Source organism: Bombyx mandarina, chromosome 15, assembly GCF_030267445.1.
Source record: "Bombyx mandarina strain Sakado chromosome 15, ASM3026744v2".
Classification (NCBI taxonomy): domain Eukaryota; kingdom Metazoa; phylum Arthropoda; class Insecta; order Lepidoptera; family Bombycidae; genus Bombyx; species Bombyx mandarina.
Window position 1 is genome coordinate 5396909 of NC_143221.1, and position 17043 is coordinate 5413951.

Below are 17043 nucleotides of genomic sequence, written 5' to 3' on the forward strand. Positions count from 1 at the left end.
CTATCACTTAATTGCGTGATGTAAAGAAGGTTAATGTGTTTATCAGTTAGTTTATGTAAGTATTATAGGTAAAAGAAAAGTATATATATAATTACTTTTTTTCGCGACATTTACCTTGTAATATCTGCCCGGTCGTATGTTCTTTATAGCAATAAAAAAAATTAAAAGTTAAAAGAACTCAAACGAATCAAAACTTTTGTTATTTCAGAATCTATTCACGCGTCGAATCATGATTTTGTTAACATTCACAACGAACACACACAAATAAAAACAGGCCTCAGATTTTAAATGTAACATTAATTAAAAATCCGAGATATCCAATTATGAGTGAGTGAATTAATTGAATTTAGTTATTTAGCTTAGAAATAATTTCTTTTATTTTTGTTATTATTGGCAGTAATCAGATAAAGCTGTTTTTTTATCTTATTCACTTATTATTATTTATCTTACTCTTGCTCAAAGATCATTTTGAAAATGTTGATTAAATAAAATTGTATTAATGCATTTCCAGTCCTTTTGTTTTCTATTTTTAATTCTATTTTATGATTTTGTTTCAGAGTTGTGATTTTTAAGGAAATTAAATAATATTTTTTTTTTAATTTAACATGCACATACTTTTTTTGATAATTGTATTGTTGATTATCATTTACGTCACATCGCTTCGTTCACATCGAATAGAAACCAGCTTAATTTACACTATGTTGTGTATTGTGCTTAAATTATGGATTGTATTCATCATTTCGGTCCATATAAATAATTATATGGCACCTACCTATATATCGCAGTACTGCGAGTTGACAACCCTTACAAATATCCCAATTTAACCCTTAACCGTGTCAATTTACCCCGGACGCTGGGTAAATTGGGACGGCCATTATTTTACCGATTATTTCTTTAAAATGAATAATTAAAATAATGTAACGGTTTTTATCACCTAGGTACGTTCAAGACTCAACTTATTTCTTTGGTTGAGCAGTGACTATTTAATTGGAACTATTTTAAAATTCAATCTGAAGGTCGATTTTGTCCCTATTTACCCCATTGTACGGTATACAGCAAGTAAAATAGCTAACAAAAAGAGGAGAAAATGATACTTTTCGGATTTGTGTTGTTGATGATAATAATTATGTAGGTAGCTTGTGGCTTTCATTTCATTTCATTCTTTCTTTAGTTAATCCGTTGTTTTATCATAGACAATGCATGCCAGCTTTTTAGTTTAAGACTTATTCTAGAAGCCTCTTTTCATTGTATTTCATTTAAGCGCTTATTAAATGTGGCTCATTAACCGACGAAAACGACAGATAAGCACCGACGTGGCTTCTCGAATTATTCCATGAGGTCCAATGCAGTATCAGTAAATAGCCACCACCATTTTACTACGATTTTATTTCGTTTCATTTCATATGATCCCGATTAATAATAATTACAGTCTCAATTAAATGAACTTCATCCCATTTTTATAATAATTATCCCATTTATGATAATTGAAGATTTGTATAAACTCGATACTGGCAGCAACGGTATCGCAAGAAACAATTTAATATACTAAAAAAAGAATAAGTTGAAGCGACCTTCTGTAAATTTCAGAAGCCCTTCAAAATTCATTACACTTATTTTGGCCTAAGTGCCATAACCTTGCAAACTGTTCAAAACTGCACGGATCATTCGTCCTGTTCTAAGGGTTCAACCATCAAGAAAAATACTTGTTTCATGTAGAAACAATGTGCTTAGTGCGAGTTTTTTAACTTCTCGATCGCGTAAAAGTTAACTAGGTATGGTGTTGGAACGTTTGCCTACGTTTACCGCTATGGGCGCTGTTCCAACTGCATACAAATTTGAGTTTTATTTTGTCTATTTAATGTTTCTTCAGGTTTAAATGTGTAATAACGATGGCTTATTAACTGTTTAGAATCTGTGAAAGTACACAATTGTGGGAAAATGAAATAAAGCCACTGGACGTAGCTTCTCGGGATCCTCCAAAAAGTCCACTGAAAAAGTCTCAGTAAACGACTACCATTTTACTGAGATTATATTTCATCACATATCATCTCATTTGTAAATTTAATTCGTTTTTAATCATTTATGTTATGTCGCGATTAGTTTCCTTCGTTTTATTATTATTCATAAACTGTAAATAATTAAAACGGCGAATTATAAAAATCTTATTACTTGACGCTGGCTAATGCATAAATCGTGCCGGAGCCAAAAAATAAAGAAGAGGTATTGATTGACGTTTGCTCTGTTTGTCTGTTGTTCCCACTCCCAGTAAATTCTGACTTCTTTAGTCTACGGTTCAAAATGGCTCTGAAAGCACTTGTCGGACAAAGTGAGTTACAAATCATAATTTAATTTGATATTATTTAACTATCAAGACTTTTACATGTAAATTATCATATGTCTCATGCTAACAATTAAGTTTTGATATTTTTAAACAATTTAAAAAAATGACATCGATAGTTAAATCCTCGGTTCTTATCGATGACTAATAACAACATACAAAGTAGGTGTCGCGCTAATCTTTAGTTATAATTTCAATAAACCGTGAATTTTCACACAATTTTACTATAATACCATGGAATCATCATTTCAATAATTTTAATTTTCTTCTATGAAATAATCATGAGATTCAAGCGAAGAAATTAACTTCAATTTATAATGTATTTGTTAGGTAAACAATATCTGAAATATTTCTATCGTGAAAAGAAAAACTTAGTCGCGTAGTACCTAATAATAAAGCATAACGTTGCATGATATTTACAGTGCTGAAAATGTCTGTCGTATTGATTTTCTTAGGGCGCCGGGGGTGGGGGATGGGGAAAACGTTATGTACGTCATCTGCGCTTTTTCAATTTATAAGCGAATATAAAATGGAGAGAATTCAAAACTAGCCGTTATCAAAAAATAATTATAATGCCAATGTGGTTAATAAGTTTATCGAAAAATATTGAACATAAAGAAACTAAAATACAGCAGATACTTTTATTGATTAAACTATCAAATGGGCTTACGGCTCATCTGATTTTAAGTCGTTACTGGAGTCCATCGACATGGAGACGTCATTGTCATCACCGCTCTTTAGACATGAGTTCTAAGTCGAAGTTAATAGTAGTGTATGATGGTGATTCCACTCTACAACTCAAAACTTTGATACACATCTTCTTCACGGTCATTCAAAATAAACTTTCATTACTATATCTTAGTATTAAGATATTATTTGAACCGTTTTTAATAACATAACTGTACTGTTATGGTATAGACTATGTGCAATAGTATATTTTACTTGTTTTAAACTTTATTTACAGAGATTATGAATGAAGTGATCCGCTATCGCGGACCCAAAGGCAAGGAATCAGCTAGAATAGAATGGAGAGTTTTAATAGTAGACCAACTGTCCATGCGCATGGTCTCAGCTTGCTGCAAAATGCATGATATATCTGCTGAAGGAATTACCTGTAAGTTACTTTTTATTAGATAAGATGGGTACACTTAATGAGGGGGGCCTACTCATTCTAAGTAGTAATTGAAGCCCATAGAGATCATTCTCTCTCTATAGAAAATAATTCTTAGTAGCATTTTACAATTACACAATTTAACAATTAATGCCCTCATATATAAACAGCAGCACTTTGTTGCTCTATGGTATAAATAGCCATTAAGGTGGTACTACCCATATACAGGAAAATCAAGTTTAAAACTTATGAAAATCTTGAAATACATAAAAATGATACTTAATCCATTTCATTTTAATTTAGTGGTTGAGGACATTCACAAGAAACGTGAACCTTTATGCACTATGGATGGTATTTACCTCATCACTCCTTCTGAGAAATCAGTGCATGCTCTGATCAATGACTTTGCTGTCGGTAACCGCATCATGTACAGAGCTGCTCATGTTTTCTTCACTGAAGGTATGATTTTTGTCAAAAATATTTTGCTTACATGACATACTTTATTCAGCTTTATTTTTTGTATTAATTAAAGATTGTGTTTATTGAACAGTTTAATAATCATTTAATTTGGATAATGTATGATAATATTGTATGCACTTTTCTTTTATCCATTTAGTTGCATTGCACATTTTATTTTACAGCTTGTCCTGATATTCTGTTTAATGAGTTATCCCGTAGCCAAATAGCCAAATATATTAAAACATTAAAGGAAATCAACATTGCTTTCATTCCATATGAACAGCAGGTCAGTTTTTATCAGTATTTAATTAAAAACTTTATATATAACAAGTAGAATAAATCAAGCCTAAATGCAACCAGTATTCCTCATAGTCATTGTTCAGTTCAAATGTGAAAATGTTTTTCACTTGTATTCATGTAATAATAGCAGACAAATCCTTGAAATCAAACATGTGATGTGAGGTCATTGACTGGAAAATGTGATAATTTCTTTGCACGCTGCTATTCATTAGTGTGCCCAGAGGAACTGTTCAATGAACTCTGCAAGTCTTCTGCTGCAAGAAAAATCAAAACGTTAAAGGAAATCAACATTGCTTTCTTGCCTTATGAAAGCCAGGTAATTTATGCTTTGTTGAGAATATGCTGTTTAATTTTAATATAGATAAAATCATATCCATATATGTTTTTATCTAAATTAAAACACTAGTGAAGCCTGGTTGTACTTCACTGTAATCTAAAATTAAATATCTAATAACAAATATAATGAATTAAATACGAGCATTAGATTATAAGCACTTCCTATCGATTACCTCAGTGATCCAGTGTATAGAGAGTAAAATACCCATGCCTAATGAGAATATCTTGTCAAAAAATTCGATTGGATACAAATGATGAACTTCAGCATCTCTTGATACATTTACAAAGCATTTGTGTCCATTAAGTAACTGAAAATTCCTAATAATACTTATTTAATTATTGATACTTTTTTTTTTACCTCTACAAGCATACAAGCATGCGACTCATCTGATTCTGAGTGCACACTTGCTCTCATTATCATGTTATAGAGCACAGGAAATACCGTAGAGGGAAGTTCATTCCAAGGCCAGATGAAGTATGGGTTATTTGGAAGTCCCACCTCAAAGATAGGACCTCAAGGATAGGATAACACTCAGCGCGAAGCATGAATTACCGCTTCGCTCTTTTAAGGACTCCCAATAGTTTCAAAGCCAACTTGACTGTACTTTCCGAATAACCCCGACATTTTCATTATCCTTTGTCGTAGCAAAGCAAACCATCAGTTAATCCCTAGGTTCTTCTCATATACATATCTTCTATGTAAAAAAATGTGCCACGATGATATGATGTGATACAAAAATAATTTAAAGATATATTTATTATAGGTATTTTCGTTGGATTCACCTGAAACATTCCAATGCATGTACAACCCAGCTCTAGCACAGACTCGTAACGCAAACATGGAACGTATTGCTGAACAAATCGCGACCCTCTGTGCCACGCTCGGCGAATATCCTTCCGTTCGATACCGCAGGTTTGATACCTTTCTTTCTGTAATCTAAACTTTAAAATCGAACACTCTGGTTTTGTAAAACCTTTAAAACAACTCGAATTTTTTCAGTGATTGGGAACGCAATGTTGAGTTAGCTCAACTAATCCAACAGAAACTTGATGCTTATAAGGTAATAATTGATATTTAAATGCTATAGATAAATGTATTTGAATTACAAGAGATATACAAAATGAGTACGAGTGCATATCAGATTATTTAGTGAATGGTTTCATAAATAAATGGGATGTACATGGACAGTGTGAGTACTGAAAACGTGAACCGTTATTCTTGAGCATTATACTAGCATACTGCGTTCGCCAAACGATTTTTAGTGCTGGTAAGGCGTATCGCAAGCCCGGACATGTTGAAAAATGTTGAATGAAAGAAAACTAAAATATCAGAAATTCTTTCGGAATAGTAAAATAAAATGAGTAGACGCTTGGTTATGATTTTGATATGTAGTTGAAAATTGTATATTTTAAATTTATTCTCCACATTTAAGGCTGACGAACCAACTATGGGCGAAGGACCAGAAAAAGCCCGCTCTCAGCTTCTCGTTCTGGATCGCGGGTTCGACTGCGTGTCTCCGTTACTACATGAACTAACTCTTCAGGCCATGGCTTACGATCTTTTGCCAATTGAAAATGATGTTTACAAGTAAGGAATGAACCAATAAACTTTATATTGAATTTGATGAGATGAGCTCATCCTGTATGTATCAACTGTGTACTGCCTGCCTACAAACATCATAAAGTGAATGTGGGAACTCAACTTGAGATTGAAGTGTGTAACTGCTGTTTCATATTTGAAACCGGGATTAAGGACTGTTTCATAGCAGGAATAAGCGGTGGTACCTATCTATGCAGGTTAACAATGACTACTGATTTTCAAATAACATTTACAATTCAGCAGAAATTACATATTATGCATTACATTGAAAAATACATCAAATGGATTAAATAAAAAAATTAATTAATAAATGACCCATTTACTACCAGTATTTTGGCATGCTATATTTGGACCTTATCAAAATAATCTTTAGTAACCTTTGAACACTGACAGTGGTATTTGAGAGTTGAGATAAAAATAAATGAAATTCAAACACTCCAAAAGACTATTTCCGAATTTGTCAGGTATGATGCATCCCAGGGGCAGTTAAAGGAAGTTCTCTTGGATGAAAATGATGACTTATGGGTCGAATTGCGGCACCAGCATATTGCTGTGGTCTCCACAGCAGTTACTAAGAATCTGAAGAAATTCACCGAGTCCAAACGCATGGGTGGCGGTTAGTCTTGTCAAATTACTCCTCACTGCCTAAACATTATTGAAAACATACGGACAACCCAGTGGTGCGTGGTCACGTCTCAAACTTAGAGCACAGGACTAAATAATTGCAGTGTCATAAAACTCCAGAGCATATATCCTAAATAAAACTTATGGGGTTAAACAAGTTAAATAGCGTGGTAAAAACTAGCAGTAGCGGTGTTAAAAACATTTACACTATGGATTGTTGTAACAGTTTAAAAACTGATAATTAACAAGTTGATAGCTTAAGTTACTCAGCCGCTAAAATGTTAAATTTTTACAGGTGACAAACAATCTATGAGGGACCTGTCGCAAATGATAAAGAAAATGCCTCAATATCAAAAGGAGCTGTCTAAATATGCAACACATTTGCGCCTCGCTGAAGACTGCATGAAAAGCTACCAAGGATATGTAGACAAACTCTGCAAAGTTGAACAGGTAAGATTTCAGACTCAAAGATCTGACTCACATGAGGATTTCGCTTGCAACTTCGTCTACATCTGTGAAGACGCATACCCAACAGCAGGATGAAAGATAGTCTATAATTCTACTTCTTAATGAAACAGGACTGTATTGTGCCAAATAGATGTACCTTTGAAAAATAGGGATATTGTGATTTTAATTCCAATTCTTTTATTATGTTTCAGGATCTTGCCATGGGCACTGATGCCGATGGTGAGAAAATCAAAGATCATATGCGAAGCATTGTTCCCGTTCTTCTGGATCAGGTATTAATGAACATACCTGAAACTCTGACGACATAAAAATGAGCCAATTGACTAAAATTCTACTATTTAAAATTAATTTTCTGTTTTAAACTATTCACGTTTTTTTCTCCAAACTGCTCACCTGTGACCACTGTAATTAATTTCTTTGCTATTGAAAGAAATTACGCTCATAATCATAACTAACATAATTTGTTTTATTCTAGACGGTAGTAAACTTCAACAAGATGCGCATTATTGCTTTGTATGTGATGGCAAAAAATGGCATCTCTGAAGAGAATCTCAACAAACTAGTTAAACATGCACAGCTTGAGCCCTCTGACAAGCAAACCATCCTGAACCTCGCCAACGTGGGCCTCAATGTGGTAGTTGATGTATGTATTGCGTTGTTAACAACCTATTTCCGTAATTACATTTCAACGTAATGTATCGGCAATGGCAAGCGGAACCATGCCATATTTATATTGCAACATAGTCTAAAGTCCTAACACAATTGAAGTCGTCGTGGCCTAACGGATAAGACGTCCGGTGCATTCGTGTTGAGCGATGCACCGGTGTTCGAATCCCAGGCGGGACCAATTTTTCTAATGAATTACGTACTCAACAAATGTTCACGATTGATTTCCACAGTGAAGGAATAACATCGTGTAATAAAAATGGAACCCGCAAAATTATAATTTGCGTAATTACTGGTGGTAGGACCTCTTGTGTGTCCGCACGGGTAGGTACCACCACCCTGCCTATTTCTGCCGTGAAGCAGTAATGCGTTTCGGTTTGAAGGGTGGGGCAGCCGTTGTAACTATAATTGAGACCTTAGAACTTATATCTCAAGGTGGGTGGCGCATTTGTAGGTTGTAGATGTCTATGGGCTCCAGTAACCACTTAACACCAGGTGGGCTGTGAGCTCGTCCACTCACCTAAGCAATAAAAAAAAAAAATATTTTAGAAATACTGCATAGAATTTGATTTTTAGAAATCTGCTATTAATGTTTTATTATTTATTGAATGCGTCCTGTATGGAAAGCTGAGAACATAATATGTTTTTTTTTTGTATTTAAAAGTTATTCTTAGATAACAAAGCATTGAATAGGTAATAAAGACCTTATCAGAAGAAACCTTATCAGAAACAAAACATTTAAAAAAACCTTTTCCAAGTAAAAAAATGACATTTCTACTTTTGTGACACTGTTTAAAAATATTCTCTTTTACTAACTACAGGGAAACCGTAAGAAGCAGTATCAAGTTCCCAGAAAGGAAAGAATCACTGAGCAAACTTATCAAATGTCACGATGGACACCTGTCATCAAGGTAAATGAACAAGAGTTTTTGGAATATGGTCAGAGTCTATCCAAGAATTAATCAGAAATTTGCATGTGGTCCTGAGCTCCTTAAGTTAAAATTATGGAAGCAATGCTGTTATTGTGTGCTGTTTAAAGCACAAGAATTACTAGATACAAACTGTTAATATTACAATATTTTTGGTGTCAATTTGGTTTTACCTTCCAACTTTTACACTTCCAACTGACTTTGACAATCCAGACAAATCGATGGTAAGCAAAGTTCTATAAAATTTATTTTTATAATTTTCCCAGGACATCATGGAAGATGCTATCGAGGACAAGCTGGATCAAAGACATTTCCCATTCCTGGCTGGAAGAGCACAGACCTCAGGGTATCAAGCACCGACAAGGTATATTTGTATAAATGATAAGAATATAGAATTTCTACATAATAGTCTGTCTAAAATGAGAGAAGGTAGAGAAATGTGAGCTCCTACTATTATTTTTTAATTGGTTCAAAGTCAGATGGTCAAGTTGTTTTCTAATTTACTTAGTGGCAAATTCTCTTGGTATAAAGTACCCCCATGATATAATAATATGTACTAACACTATCACAAAAACTTCGTCTTTCTGCTGTTGTTTCCCCCTGAATTATATAACAGAATTAACTTAACAATTCACAAAATACTATCCACTACACCTCCTACTACTATTTGCTCATGACAAGCTTTCGTTACTAATGAAGGTTCATGTAAAACTAAGTTAAATTAAAAATAACATAGTATACTGCGTATTCTCACTGCTTTACTGATGGGCGTAATATATCCTAATGTGAACCTGCACAGGTACATGCTAGTATCTATTCTCGTTATAATATCTACATAATTGGGTAACCATTTAACACCAGAGTGAGCCTGATTAACTTGATGGCCCATCTAGACAAAAAATACATAAAAATATGTATATTAAAAACTAATCTTTGTTCTAGCGTTCGTTACGGACATTGGCACAAGGATAAAGCCCAGCAGACTATCAAGAACGTACCAAGATTGATTGTGTTCGTTGTTGGAGGTAATATACTCGTACATGTGTCAAAACGCTACTGATATAATATTTATAAGATGTAAATTTTTCAGTCAATTGGTTGTAAATGCAATATTCTGCGTTTTCTTTATAAAAAAAAATATAGCGGAGGAACGACTTAGATTGTATATGTAGTGAGACATGTAAACTAGTAGGAGGCATTATTCTGTATGTCGCCATATAAACGTCACCCAAGACTAAAAATCCGCGATATCAAGTTTGCGGTTCGTTCTTTATTTTCGAGAAATAATAGATAATAATAATTATATTATACGATTTTTGTCAATCCTTTGAGGTCCGCAGAGACTCAGAGTCCGACTTGTTGGACATATAGTTTAGTCTTACATTAGTCTTAGGTAACAATAAAGGTTAACAAGTAAACTAATTTCTTCTAAATTCATCACATCAATAAATGCACAAGTAAAACCATACCTACATATACTATCTATAATTTAAAGGATTTTCAAATGATATTGTTGTTTGATATAGGGGTTTGGTGATTCAAAAATTACAAATAATTACTTAACATTTCACTCTTGTACACTTATATACATAAATTACTTTTTCACGTTATAATGAAATGTCGCTTCCAATTAACGGCTATAAAGTCTCGGTTCACAAATAATATATTTTGTTTTCCGTAGGTGTTTGCTTCTCTGAGATCCGCTGCGCTTACGAAGTGACTGCAGCCATCAAGAACTGGGAGGTGATCATTGGATCATCCCACATACTCACTCCGGATAATTTCCTTTCGGACCTGAGTTCTCTCTCCGCCTAAAATCGTTTTAGTTTTACAAGTTCACTATAGACCCTTTCTCTATTAGCTTGTTAAAAATCTAGGTGAATATCACGACTGTTATGTGCGAGGTAAGCTAATGTGTCTGATCAACAAGATAATGAAGAGAAACATTTAATTATAACAACCTGTGAATTATCGGGCATCCCGGGATCGTTAGACACATATGATAAAAATAATATGGCCTAGTAAGTAAAACTTACCATGTATGACTTAGTCCTGTAACCACACAATATCAGAACATGGATTGTACATGAAGAACTACACATTTTACTTTTGTTCAAGTTCAGGTACAATCGATTTCCATTTAGAGCGAATATCGTGTTCTGAACTATGCTTTAATGAAGCTTACTTACCTACATTGATCAAAAACCTAATGAGAAGGGCCGGATGATCATCACCTATGCTAAGATGATTTCTAAAAAAATATTACTTCCCCGATGAGGAAATGATTTTGTGAAAGAAAATTTATGAGACTCTTTAGCAAGTTAGAATACCTCCTTAGTAAACCGTATTCGTTACCTACCTATACAAGTTTATGAACCAAACAGTTTTGTATTAACAACGCTTTAGCTGGTTTTGTAGCGTAAATAAAATAAAATATACTATGTAGTTTGCATACAGTTATACGTGTGGCTTACTCACTTTAATATTTAAAACATCTACATATTGGAACTTCATAAAAGTATTAATTATTTAAATATAAAAATTGTAGTTTTAAATCTTTTATTTCTTTGTAGAAAATAAGTGTATAATCTGTTTGTTTTTGACTGTATTCATATATGATTCTATCCACGTAAGATGTCAACGAATCATAAATAGAGATAAAACGAGATCTTTTCAAAATTAGAATTTATGGCTGTTTGGTTTAATAACATTAAACCAAATTTTTTTTTGTTCAGATACATGTTGAATATTATTTCAATATCATCCTTAATCTTAATTTGTACAACTGTAAAATAGGTTCCAAAATTTAGGTGAAATTCTGTGAAAAAAGATTTTACTTTATTTAAATAATCTGCAGAATCGGACACCACCTAAGATTAAACGAGTTTTACAAATTAAGTTTAACATATTTAAGTTCCTTTATAAAATTTTAGCTATTACTTTGTATCTATCTGTTGTTACTTAAATGATTTTATATATCTGTTATTTGGTTTTATATAAAACTAAATTGTGAGAATCTATGGAAAATTGGATTACATCAGACTGATGAACTAGTTCTAAATGAACACTAGCAACTGTGTCAGCAAAGTCGAGTGCAGCGTTTAGTGATTTAACAAAAACTTAAACTAAGTTTAGTGGCTGCAGAATAAATTATCCAAGGTTGACATTGGTTGAAACCTGTAAAAAGTGATATACATATCACAAGATGTGCCCTTTTTATGTCTTTAGTTTCAACTTGTAAGTCATAACTTTTATTAATGATAACGTGTAGATAGTTTGTGATATGCTAGAGCATAATAAACTTTATTTCCATAGAATTTGTGTAAATAAAGTTTAACATAAAACTTTAAACATTCCTATGGAGTCTGGCATTGGTGTCAAATAAATAAAACACATTTTTCTCTTTTGCTGATTTGAGATGTTTCCATATTTTTAAACAATGTAGAAAACGTTAAATATATAGGGATCTATGTAGTTTACGGTAGCCGCTCGTGGAACAATGAAATCTATACAAGCCGGCTGTATTCATTGCAAAAATCAATTTCAGCAAAAGTTTTGCACTTATCCCATATTTTACAAAAAAGCTTAATCTAAGTAGATTTAAAAAAGAAACTATGATAATGCTGTAATAAAGATAAACCAAAAATGTTGGATTATTAGTTGGATAAAACTTTGTTAATAGCTGTACCTATGTAGATATTTGGAATCTGTTTGGCTCGTTAAATTAACAGTGATCAATTTTATTATTAGCTAACACATTTTATTACAATAATATTATCCACAGATCGTGCAATTATATAGAATATAATGTTAAAATAATTATATTATTAACCAGTTTGAATAATTCTATCAGTATTGTTGAAAATTTCATTAAATTATTTAAATCTTAATAATAGCTATCATTGTTTTATTTTTATTGTAAAAGAATTACCTAGTCAGCTGTCATCAATAATTAATATGCTAGTAATGCATAACAGTTTGAAAAATAATATTTTATAGAGCTAGAGAGTAGAGAGACGTTATGGAGAGGAATTCATTCCAAACTGCATGAACATGAAAAAAAGTATTTCTAGAAACGATGGAGGAACTACCGGTAAATTGGGGCGATTAGGGACAAATTCCAACTTTATGACCAATTTTAAGGTAATTGTTGATGTATTTAATGCTATATCAGGATCAAAATGATTGAGTCTTGGGGGCATCTTTGTTGTCCAATTTTAAACTATGCAACTAGCATTCCAGTTTAAGCAGAAAAAGCAAAAATAGGTGTAATCCCTATTTACCCGGAAATTGCAGTTAATTGGGACGAAATGAGAAATTTGCTAGGGTTGGCACTACTTGGTTTTAATTAATTAATTTATTTAGTTGCACCAACAAAGTGATCATCAATAAAAAACATTGAAAAACTGACAAAAGTACATGGCAGATGTCACCTCAATTATAGGTGCAATCGACAGTGCATTATTAACAACAAAATATATATAACTAAAGCTTGATTACATTTATTTACTTATGATTAATTTATATTTACTTGGGAAATGATCCGCGACAGATTTGTCCTGTAAGTTGTGAGATAATTAAAAAATCATCTATTTCATCACTTAAAATTAGTTCAGCGCAATCGGACAACTCCGAATGAACATTAACGGAGACCACGCTACCGTGGACATTATTGTAGTCTCAAACGATTCTGTATATGCGAGAGTAAGCACCTAAATTCGAACGAGTGGGCTTTCTTATAAACGGTTTATATTTCTTCGTTCTTGGTAAGTACTTAGGGGCTGATATTTTTATCTGGGTTAAGAGATTAGGTGTGTCGGTTATTCCATGGATTAATCAGATGAATACCCCCACTCTGAACAAATATTAAATATTTTATTATGCATTACTTAGACATTTTTGTCCACCTTAAGATTTCATTGTTCTTGTTACATGTCTGTGCAAAATCGACTTACTTATATTAAATTGCTTAGCTATTTCAACTAAAGACTTATTCCCAATTTCATAGGCTTCTATTGCTGTTTTTAATATTAAGGGATCATATCTCTTATAGGCTTTGCACTCTTTGATACGTACACGCGAGGCCTATCTAAAAATAGAAAACAATACGTAACTGATAATATAAATATTTATCAAACAATAAAATAACACATTGATAATTTTGAATAAAAGTTCTAGACAAAAACATCATGAATAAACCAGATTTTTACCAACAAATTTAAAAAATATTGTTATAACTACATAGACAACCCTATCAATCTAGGTCGTTTCCATTTCTCTTATTCTCATCCCAATTGACCCCTTTTTCGTTGTTATTTGTACCTAAGACGTCCCCAATATCCCCAAAAACAACAGATTTTTACATGTATTTTTATTTTATCAAATACATTAAAACCAATAACAACTGAGACTTACCTTTAATATATGGGTAAGGCCGTTAAATTGGACTCATGTAACATAAAAGCTTAAGTTACCGGATAACTTAAAAGTTGTTGATGTGTTTGAATTTATAATTTATAATTTTATAATTTTATCATTTTATTAAAGCTTTGTTCTACAATTCCAAATGTGTTCTTCACTTTTATGCTACGTAACTAAAAATTAACAACAATAGTAACATAAAAGTAACTTAAACCTACCCTCTTTTCAAAAGATGCTCGAACCTAGGGCACTATGATGAATAATTAACAACGTTTATAGCTTAGAGCTCTTAATTAAACATTAAACTTACTAAATTATCCTTCGATTTAAGCAAAACGATACAAACTTACCTTAAAATCAGTAAAAACTTTTTTTCTGTCGGACAAAAACACGATGCGGACCAAACTAACTCACGTATTATCTCACTAATGGACGATAAGTACGTGACATACCTTAAGTAAGTTAGATATTGGCGTGGCCAATTTTAAAACATATTCTTACTGCTCAATTCTTAAATTATTGTAAAAAATTTGGTAACTTAAAATCAGTAACATAAAAGCGTAAAATACTAGGACGTGATGTTAAAATTGGAAAATAATTGATATTTCAATAGCTAGATTTTTGTGAAGGAATTAAATATTGCCTAACATAAATGATTCTTTAAAAAAAATTTTTTTATTGCCGGTGGAATAAACTGAAACTTATATAATTCATTCCAACTATGATGGGGGATCATTTGGGACACTTGAATTTGTTCTAGCAATTGGTATTATCGTAGTAAAAACGACATAATTAAATACAAAGAAGTAGTTTTACAGACGTTTGCGTATTTGTAACACTTATAGAAAGGGTGCCTTTTGCCAAGAAAACAATAAAACATGATAGTATTATTGTATTTATTCTAAAAAAGATGCCGGACGCGGAGTCATCCATCAAAATGGTTACTTTTTGGCGGCCTTACCCATATATGATGGTTCAAACACTACGAGGGCGGCACTGAAAATTTCGGGAATTAACGAAGTGACACAACATTACTATTTAAAAATGTATTTATTGCTTTTCGAAGTATTCTCCGCGAAATTTGACACATTTTTCCATACGATGGAACCAATCATTGAAGCAACCATTCCATTCGGAAGTTGGGGTCTCCAAAATGGCCGTTTTGTAGGCGTCCACAGCTTCTTCAGGTGATGAAAATCTCTGTCCACGCAATTTATTCTTTATTTTAGGGAAAGTATAGAAATCATTAGGGCTTAGGTCGGGGCTGTACGGCGGATGGTCTAATAATTCTATGTTTTCTTGCTCTAAAAACTCTTTTGTTCTGTGCGCGGTGTGAGAACTCGCATTGTCGTGATGGAGGATGATGCGGCGGTTGCAGTTCTCTTTACGGAGTTAAGAAACGACCTGTGGCAAACAAATGCTAGCATACCGTTCTGCATTAACCGTTCTTTGTCCCTCAAGAGGAATAGTCGTAACATGGCCGGTTTTGGAGACAAACGTGGCCACCATTTTTTTTGCAACACTCCGTGAACGAACTTTTTTTGTTGGCTGTAACTCATTTTCGAACACCCAAACTCGTGACTGGTTTTTTGTTTCGGGTTCGTACGCGTATATCCAGGATTCGTCACCTGATACAATGTTGTATACAGCATTTGAGGATCCTGCGTAGAATCTTTCGAGAGTTCTGACGCACCAAGTAACGCGAGCCGCTTTTTGCTCTTCACAGAGCGAATGCGGTATCCATCGGGAAAACAACTTTTTTACACCTAATTGTTCATGCAAGATTATTTGTAAGGGTGAGACCGATATATTAGTATTCATTATGATATTCGTAATACAGCTTGTATTCGTGTATCGGTAATCCGTCGAATTCTGATATGCTAATATTCCGTATTACTCTATTCTTAATATTAGCCAACTCACATCGGTCGGGTTGTATCTATCACTCGAAAATATACTGGCATACGCCGTACGTGTCTCGTGGATCATCAAATTCATAACAATACTGCATGCGCTAAGAGTAAGTGAGATAAACTACATGTTTACATATTGAGCAATGAAAATAAGTACATATCATTATGTTCGAAACATAGCAACCCTATTTTCCTCACCGCGGCGGAAGCGGGGGAGAGGCGTGGAGTGACAAAAAAAAACGACGTGCATCGACGAAAATGCACAATCATTGTCGGTCCCGTAAAACTGTATTAACTTTGATCCGATTAATAAACCAGCTTTAAATACAGTCCACTTTTATTCGTATAAGCCTTGCACCCAACATCTCATCGCAAAGGCGCCAACATATGGTCCTTCAAACCTCAACATAATCGGAAGAAGATAGTACATCGGGTCTTTCAAAGAAGTCTTTTGGAGCCTAGGACGCCTATCAACCTTCGTGGGTCTACATTCCGCTGGAAATTCGTCGCCACTGCTTGAAAAAGAAGATCTTCAGTTTTTTCAACGACTACCTACACTTCAAATTCAAGCAGCGCCTCAGGTGGATTACCTTCGTGGAACGCCCATAATTATCTACAGAAGAAGTCCGAATCCAGCTCACCGACAACATTTAAAAAACAACAATCCAACAAACGTACAACATTGCCGCATCAGCTGAGTACAACATAACCAACACCATTATTCAAGGTCTCATAGGATCAAGTCACAGGAGGTTTACAAAGAAAAGATACGTAAGATCGTTCCTTATATTTTATTCTTTCCATTCCTCATTAACATTAACATTCAACCATAACAATTAATTGCTACCGTCAACATTTTCACTATTAACAAAAGGTCC

The 17043-nt window shown here is 33.4% G+C and overlaps 1 protein-coding gene across 3 annotated transcripts; it reads left to right on the plus strand.

Moving 5' to 3' along the window:
- Positions 1–2214: 2214 nt before the first annotated feature.
- On the plus strand, positions 2215–12728 carry Rop (Syntaxin-binding protein Rop). 3 transcript variants are annotated; one of them, XM_028177643.2, is made up of 15 exons: positions 2215–2326; positions 3303–3452; positions 3753–3908; positions 4091–4194; positions 5309–5457; positions 5545–5605; positions 5978–6132; positions 6609–6760; positions 7064–7218; positions 7428–7508; positions 7712–7879; positions 8724–8813; positions 9098–9195; positions 9774–9856; positions 10513–12728. In XM_028177643.2, exons 1-15 carry the CDS (start codon positions 2299–2301, stop codon positions 10644–10646), a joined length of 1764 nt encoding a protein of 587 aa, XP_028033444.1. In that variant the 5' UTR covers positions 2215–2298; the 3' UTR covers positions 10647–12728. The 3 variants fall into 3 exon arrangements, with proteins under 3 accessions (XP_028033444.1, XP_028033445.1, XP_089589227.1); XM_028177644.2 differs by lacking the exon at positions 4091–4194 and adding an exon at positions 4421–4524; XM_089733101.1 differs by lacking the exons at positions 2215–2326; positions 4091–4194 and adding exons at positions 2464–2500; positions 4421–4524.
- Positions 12729–17043: the final 4315 nt, after the last annotated feature.